At 29.5% G+C, this 8,894-nt stretch overlaps 2 protein-coding genes across 2 annotated transcripts; one reads left to right on the forward strand and one right to left on the reverse strand.

Moving 5' to 3' along the window:
- Positions 1 to 3,568: 3,568 nt before the first annotated feature.
- Positions 3,569 to 5,053, reverse strand: LOC119688221 (zinc finger BED domain-containing protein 4-like). Its single transcript, XM_038102904.1, has 3 exons — positions 4,655 to 5,053; positions 3,925 to 4,592; positions 3,569 to 3,869 (listed from the first exon to the last, which is right to left on the reverse strand). The coding sequence occupies exons 1-3, from the start codon at positions 5,051 to 5,053 to the stop codon at positions 3,569 to 3,571; spliced, it is 1,368 nt and encodes a 455-aa protein (XP_037958832.1).
- Positions 5,054 to 6,376: 1,323 nt separating this feature from the next.
- Positions 6,377 to 7,208, forward strand: LOC119688934 (transmembrane protein 230). Its single transcript, XM_038103612.1, has 2 exons — positions 6,377 to 6,798; positions 6,868 to 7,208. The coding sequence occupies exons 1-2, from the start codon at positions 6,622 to 6,624 to the stop codon at positions 7,051 to 7,053; spliced, it is 363 nt and encodes a 120-aa protein (XP_037959540.1). The 5' UTR covers positions 6,377 to 6,621; the 3' UTR covers positions 7,054 to 7,208.
- Positions 7,209 to 8,894: the final 1,686 nt, after the last annotated feature.

Genomic DNA, 8,894 nt, shown 5'->3' on the forward strand with positions numbered 1-8,894 from the left:
TCTTTAAAAAATGTGAAACGACATTGTTTTTAATTTATTTAATTTGAGTTTTCATTCTATTTTTGTTTTTTGTTTGGTCAGAAAATTAAAGCTAGCAAAGGTATAGTCGCACCATTGCCAAGTTTTTAACGTTATGCCCAAAAAATTATGGGCAAAAAAAAGCACAGAATCACGTCATTAGCTACATCCCGTGACCTTCGCTGAAAATACACTGGAAAGTAGTTGAAAAGGCTACGTGATGCATAATAAAAGACGGATTTGTGCACAAATACTAAAACACCATATGCGCAAATATAAAATTATAAATTATTAAATTATTGAATTACTAAAAAGCCATAAAATTAAAATTAATTAAAATTCTTAACGGTCTGAATTGATTCACCTTAAGCGGATTTCACGTACGAGCTCAAAATAAAGGAAAAATATTTACATGATAGGAGCAGAAATTTAAAACAAAATCAATAGAACCTTCAACTGCATAGTGCACACGGTATGTGTTTCTGACTATACTTACTATACTATACTATAAAAAAATAAAAAAAACTACAATAATTCAAAACAAGTACTTATCAAATAAATTTTGCGTCGTCTATATATTTTACATACCTAATATCCCTTCATATAACACTTAATTTTTAAAATAAGATTAGGAGAGAGAGAAAATAAATGATATATATAATGTTAAAAAAGAAATTGTTAAATATAGAGAGCATCAAAAAAATTCCACATACAAAGTATAAAGCAAAACTCTTAAATTTTTTGTTTTTCTATATTACCTTTTACCGCTCTAATTAATATAAGCGATCACCTTTCGTAGCGCGATTTCAATTACTCAGATGCACCGGTTTGACAGCGGATTTCAGTAGTGTCAGCTATTTTGAACAACTATTTCGAATACAACCAAGTGCAAACCAAGCTTGTTACTAAAATAACACTATAATTTTAGAGTTTGTGATCATGAATACAAACACTAAAAATTGTTTGATGTGTTTCGGACCTTATTTAGTGTTCTGTTCATGTAGTGTTTTTTAACAAAACTACAAAACACTACACTATGTTTGTAGTGTAGAGAAGTTTTAATACATCGATCGTATAGTCAGGTCGGTTGCCTTCATTGTTGTATTGACATTTCTTTAAGTCTCTGCATAGCTTTCTTAATGGTAAACAATTGACCAACCAAATAATAAGAAAATGTACCAAAAAACTGTGGGTATTTTTTTTAAATAGTTCAAACATCTCCAAGCTGACGATTTTCGAACATTTAGAGTGTTCTATTCAAACTTTCATAAGACATAGGATAAGACATCATAAAGTTCTTCGAAGATCTGAAATTATTTATATATGTTATTTAGTTATAAAGATAAATTGGAAGTGAGTTATAATAAGTTTACTTATAATAGTTAAATTTGATTTGCATTTATGTTGTATTTAAGTACCTAGTAAGAAGTGGTCCCAATACCCTTTCGAAGAAACCTTAATCTTTTGCACAGTAGGTTAGTTAGGTTGAGAACGCTCATACTTTCAGTTATCAACACTTCCACTCGGAAGCATATATTGTCCATTGTAATGCTCTTAACGATTTTGCCGGGAGAGGCGAGTTGCTAACCTTTGTTACCTTCGTATACTATCCTCGTTAAACCATTTGGTTAAACCATTCGGTAAACTTCATTTCCAGATGAAATTGAGGAGATCCGATACGCTTGCTTTCGTTGCCAGGTTAGTGAGGAAGCAAACACCAAGACATTAAAGTCGCCTTGTCTCAGTCCTGGACAAAGACGCAGGAAAGTTGAAAAGATCTTATACTTATATATCTTATACTTATACAATAACTTTCGCAATTCGTTGGCTTACCTTTTTCAAGACAAGACGGAAGATGCTAAGATTTCAATCATTGGGCAAGTAGGCCATCATTAGCATTTTATTTTATAAGAAGCTATATAGCAACACGCATTTTGTTTATGACTAGATCGTGGAATTTCAACACCATAATTTTTGATTTGAAACTCTTAGAGCATTTTTGCAAAAGAAGAATTGATGTTATCATCAGATAACAGTTTGAGGAAATGTTTTATTTGCATTTTCAGTACAGTCTGTGTATCTGTAACCAGTACACTATTTCCGTCTTTACAAGTTGGTGCTCCAGACTAAAAGCCTTCAATCACACAATTGACTTTTTGGTGAAACTTACAGGCACCATTCCAGTTTCTAAACACCTCGATTTCCTCTCGCTTGCGTCTTTCTTGATCTAATTCCTTTTGTTTGAAGAGGCGCTTCTCTTCCTTTCTCATCTCTCTATAGTGTTCGTGCTGCTATAATATATAATATATAAATATAATATATATAATTTATATAATTTACACAATATTTTAGAATGGAACATTGTTCATTTCATAATCAATTAAATCATTTATAAATTATAGTTGATGGTTGAGAAATCATTGATAGTACGTGGCATTTCAATCATCATTACGAAAATTTAGTCTCTACTTAAAAACTGAGAGCTATCTGTGGTGTGCTACGGCAGACATTTGGAGTTGGGTGATAAATAGACGTTATTTATTTTAATGTTATTAATGATCTCATTTGTGAAGATTTTCAACCCTAAAACAAATTTTTTTGACCAGTGCGTTTGTAAGCTAATTATGCAATGTAAAATCCTAATATTCTTCTTCATTTATATATATGTATTCAGCAGCCCCAAAAAAATAATAAGTGGTTTTTTATATAAATATACATACGTTATAAAATGAATGACAAAAAAAAGTTATTGGTGAGAATTTTATATTGTAAGTATTTGAATTTATATAAATGTATACACTTTTTTTGGCTTTATACATTTTAACGGAGAAAACTAATTAAATAAGGAGGATACAATGAGAGTAGCGCGATAACCAAATATTTGAAGTATTTGATAGCTCCAGCTCTTCAGAAGAATCTGGTCCGGAAACCCATGAAAAATGTGTTGACTTCGAGTAAACGATTGAAAACATGAGTGAATTGGATTTCAACTCACGTATTGAAAATGGGCAAGATTCGACCATATGTGATAGTGTAAAAATTACTCTGGATGTGATGAAACAAGCAATAATACTCGAAATTGAAATGTTGCTATTACTTTATTGTAGAGGAACTGATACGTGATTGGTTTATATCAGTCACAACCAGGGACCGTAACAGTTATCATAAAAAAAATAAAAATCATCTTATAACTGTTATCATATGCATTTTAAAATAAAACTCAAAAAATAATAATTAAATTTGATTTTTATTATATTCATCAAAAATAATAATTATTATATGCCTTTTATTTTTTTCGCGCAGCAATAACTCTTAAAATTTGCTTCTTATTTTAAAACGCACAAATAACTGGTATACTTGCGTTATATAATATAAAAAGCAAGAGTATCGCGCAAATTCTGCGCGATATTTTTAAAATGAAAATATAAAATGCAATTTACATACAAGGTAGTTGTTTTTGCAATTCCATAGAAAATGTTTGAAAAGGTTGGTGCAGGTAAAGATTTAGTTTAGTTTTTTGTTTTTGAAGGAACTGAAGGAACTGAAGTAGCTAAAATTGATATAAATATTTTCTTGCTAGTTCTGATAAATGTGGGTAAAGCAAAGCTCTCTGCTTCCACCATTCAAGTGGATTTGATTTTCGATCAACTAATGGCTCCTCTAAGTACATTCGTATCTCGATTATAGGTAAGGCTGTTGGAGTTTGAGTTTGACTACCCACCAAGGAGTCATTAAAATCTTGCCAAACTAAATCCTCGTCATCGTTTCTTGAAGTACTCCTGGATTCATTGCATAGCCTTTCATTCGATATACTCTTATTATTAATAAGAGCAGTTATTTCACTTTGAACTCTTTGTTTTATAGTTTGAAAGGCGATATCACTTGAAAATGCTTTTTTTTTTAAACCTGGGGTCCAGAAACGCTGCTGTCGCCATTAACGAGTTGCCTTCCAAATTAACAAATCTGGTGGAAATAGAGTCCTTAAGTGTATCAGCCATTTTTTTCCCTTCTATTGATGTTATTTCCTTAGAAAGTTTGGTTAAAACCGCATTCAATCCTCGTACAAAATTAATTACTTTAGATAGAGTGACATTATTTTCTGAGCTCATTTCCGTCGTAATTTGTTCGAATGGTTTTAAAATATTTAAAATTTCTTTTATAATACAGCAATCATTTTCCGTTAGGGCCTCCAATGGAATGCGTAAAATACCAATAGTAGCTGATATAGCTTCAGTTATTTTTATAATCCTATCGAACATATAACAGGTTGAATTCCACCTAGTTGGGCAATCATTTTTTAATTTTAAAACTGTTGAATTTAAGGACAACTTCTGTTGCGCTTGAAGTTTAGTATTTGCTAACGTACTTCGGTTAAAGTACTCAGCAATATTTTTTGATTTTAGTCTAATATGCTCAATATTTTTTAAGCCTTTTTGAATTATTAAATTTAATGTGTGAGCGAAGCATGGAACATGACACCATCCACACAAAGTAACAGCACGTATAATATTTGCTGCATTGTCTGTTGTTACAGCAAATATTTTATTAGTCAAACGCCATTCATCTATTATTCGCTGTAAAAATTACGTTTTGTAAAATAGCATTAAAACCAAAATTATTTGCCTTAATTATATACCTTAATTTCTGCTGCCAAATTTTCTGAGGTATGCTGGAACCTACATTCCACGCAGCTAAGCAAACAGGAGTTAAATTTCCAATTTTGGGATATGAAATGTGCTGTCACAGCCAAATAGCTTTCATTAGCATTAGAAGTCCACATATCTGTTGTTAATGAAATAGTTTTAGCTTCTTGTAAGATATCTAGTATTGATTCTTTCGCTTTATTATATTTTTCCATAAGAAAAGTTGTACTAAATGTTGTTTTTGATGGAAACGCATACGATGGTGCGAGACCCAACACGAGTTTACGAAAACCAGTGTCATTAATAATAGAAAATGGGTGTACATCTTCAACTATTACATCCAAAATTAAGTTGTTAATCTTTATTTGACGTGGGAGTGATAACGGTCGCATTACAAAACTTTCAAGAGAAGTTTGCGTTATTCTTGGTGCAGCCACCAAACCAGAGGTTGATGGAACTACCGTTGGTTAGTGCTGCTACTCCCTATATAGTAAATGAACTTGCTTTATCATAGTGAAACTATATATAAAATTTGCTTTACCTTCGCCAAGTACTTCATGGAAAGCAACTTCACGATTCCGTTTAACGACGCTTAGGACCGTGGGATGCTTAATGTTTAAATGCTTTCTCAAATTTGAAGTAGAACCACCTTTTATTGAATAGTTTGTTCCACATAATCTGCATTTAGCTTTTTCACTTCCTACTGGTTCAAAATGAATCCAAATTTCACTTTTTTTATTATTAATATTTTCACACATTTTTAATAAATTTGAAAACGAACAAAATTTTTGAATAAAGTAGTTGTTATTAAACCGCGAAAACAGCTGTTGAAAGTAATCGTTACCAAGTACTCAAAAGAGTAGGTAAAACGAATACTACTCATTGGTAAAATGAGTAAAAGTAACGAATACAATAAAAAGTTTGTATTCGTTACTCCGGTATTTTTTGAGTAACGAATACAAAGTAACGGATAATTACTTTTTTGGTACTACTACTTCACATGTTTTCTTTCGTAAGTTGCGAGTATTTTTTTGCTACTCTGAAAGACAAAATGACGATTTTTTTAACCAAAAAACTCACGAGTATTTCACATTATTAAAATGTGAACATCTAATTAGCAATCAGTAACAAATTATTTTACGGCAATCCCAAAAGATAATAATTTGATGTTATCGTGTTAAGATCACATGTATACGTGTACCAAAATGTTATAAAAAAATTTTCCTTAGCGATTTCTCTTCGTTACGCTCGATGTGGGCGGAGTTTCCGTTCTTTGATAGATATTCTTTGCTATCAACATATGTTTTTGTTAATTATTCATATAATGTGTAATTATTTGTTTTTCTTAGTTATTTTTTCTACTTATTATTTGTGTTTAAATTTATGTGTTTTTACAAATATTTGTATTTATATATTTACATATATAAACATGTCACGTATCAAAATTAAAATGTTCGGCTTTTCCAGAATTGGCATTGAAAGTAGTTCTTATTTTATGTTGTTCTTCTTAAATTCTCATAAAAGAATAGACACAATATCACCATATAAGGTCCAAAGTGTTTTATTGGATTGAAAATAAGTAAGCAGCTTTTCGCCGCTCACACAATTGTTAAATTAAATAAACTTAGCTGTAAACATAATGAATATATTAAATATGAATTAAAACAAAAAAATAATATTAACTGTCAACAAAAATTTAAAATGTTTGTATTCAATTTCTTGTCTGGTAACATCCAAAAAAAGAATTTTTTTTCGATTGGCAACGCTTAAAAATATTTGACGGCTCAGCTGTTTAAACGACAAAACGGAAAAAAAGTTCATTAGTCTTTTAATATCATATTATTGTTCTTTGTGTGGTTTTGTTAATTTGAATTCAGAAATACGAGGACTCAAAATTTTACGAACACAGGTTCTGTTTTAGTGATTTTCAATTTGTAATATAATTTAATTTGCTTTGGAGATGAGCCAAAGTCGTCGTCGTGTAAACGCTGAAAAATATACTAAACTGGAGAGTGATAAGCGAGCTGGGCGAGATGAGGGTGACGATGGGTTTGTTGTTGAACAGTTTGCTGTGCCTCCTCGTAAGATACAATGGAAGGCAGTGTTTTTTATAGTTTGCTTTTTAATAGTGGGTGGAGTAAGTATTCGTAAAGACTTATTTTAATAATAAAGCTTCTAAAGTCTTATCTTTGATATGCAATGCAAGGTTTGCCTGACAGCTGGCTTACTTATATCTATGGGTTATTTTGAAAAGAAATATGCAGATCGAAGTTATCCTCTTATTATAATGGGAGTCATAATGTTTATACCTGGCGGCTATTATGGCTACATATTGCTGTGCGTTTTATGCAAACGTCACGGTTTCTCCTACGATGATGTGCCTAGACTATGAGGAGGAATATTCCATCTTTGTTAATAATATACATTTTTCTCGTGCAATTGTTTTTCAGCAACAGACTGCCATACGTGTATGTTTGTATACATTATAATACGCTTATTTATTTTGATTTGAAATGCAATTTATGCATTGGTTAGTTTTTAAGAAAATGTGATAAAATATAAAAAAAAAATAAACTTGTATACTTTATTATATATGTAATGTATATATTTATTTATATAGATATATTTCAATATGTGTAGCGTAATGAATCTAGTGTAGCAATAAAGAATTTGATAAACAAAAATAGGAAAAAAATATACGAAAAATGTACGTTTATCATTGTTAGTTATAATTTGTCGTACCTTAGATTTATGGTTTTTGAGTTGTCACTTTGTCAGTTTAAACTATCTTCACATAACCAATTCATGTACATATATAATTCTAGATGTATTAAAGCATTGATACATTAAAACATGTATTAAAATATGATTCGATTAAATATTTATACAAATACATGGAATACGTTATACTTTTCTAAAGACACTATCGATTTGTGAACTCTGAATTCTTTAACAAATTAAAAAGTTCATTTTTTGTTGATAACTCTAAAAGGTAACAAGCAAATTTCAGTTAGTATAGTATACAGTTTATTAAGTTCTCTATACGAATTTTTATAAGAATAGCATAGCTAGTCCAATATTTAAACGATATATTCATAATGTGATAATAAATCTATCAAAGAGGTTATGAGGTTTTAAGCTTGAATCACATTATTAAAAGATCATGGTCAAGAAGTAAATTTCTAAATTCTGTACGAGAAATTAAAAATATTATAGCACAAAATAAGCGTCAAAAATTACAGAAAGTTAAGCGCTGACATATGCCTCCGTCAACAGATCTGACATCTGCCTCGTTAAAAGGGCTTTTAATCACAACAGAAAGCACATTTTACCTTGTATGATAGAATTTAGGAATATGAACACTTATAATATTAAAGATAAAGATTTGGAATGCATAATGCTTTACAATTTGTGAAAAATTTTTAAATAAAAATGAAAAATATAATACTTACATTTAAAAAGTAGTATTATAACTAATTTTAAACCTTAACTTTTAAGCCATCTTAAGTCAATTGGTATTCAGCTTTAATCAAGTTTTTCATTGGTATTTTAATTTTAGTTACTAAGTTATTTTAAATTATTTGTACACTAAGTCTTAAATACCTGGGTTTCTGGATATGCAGCATTTTATGAAAAGAGTTAATCTAGTAACTCGACAAAAGAGGGATTTAAATGGCAATAACAATTCCACCTCGAATCGATATTCCCGAATTCTTGAGAGCAATGTGACTGGGTAGATTTAATAAAGATTTGACATCAAATTTTTCAGATGTACTGCATCTGCGTTAATCCCAGACTCACAACACAATACTATTTTGTGCAAATATAATTGCAGTATTAGCATCAAATTCATAATAATTGTATAAAAAAATATGAAACAATTTTTCAACAGTTTTATATAATATATAATCAATTGATATATACATATTATTTACAAAATTAATTAAAATTAGAGATATATATTATAATATATTATTGTACAATTTTGAGTATTTTACTAGGTAATTGAATATATTCTTTATTTATATAAATGTGAAAAAATTCTATATACATGATTACAGCTAAATACTGTTAAGAATAGTAACTATTTTACATATATAACTTAAAACTAGCACTAATCGCATAAGAATTTATTACTCTATAGGTATTCACAATATAAGAGTACAATGTATTATGAATTAAAAAATAAATATATTTTAATATTTATAGATTTTTCGTTTGTTTTTTTTTTGT

The sequence above is a fragment of the Teleopsis dalmanni genome, chromosome X (genome assembly GCF_002237135.1).
Source record: "Teleopsis dalmanni isolate 2A chromosome X, ASM223713v2, whole genome shotgun sequence".
Lineage (NCBI taxonomy): Eukaryota > Metazoa > Arthropoda > Insecta > Diptera > Diopsidae > Teleopsis > Teleopsis dalmanni.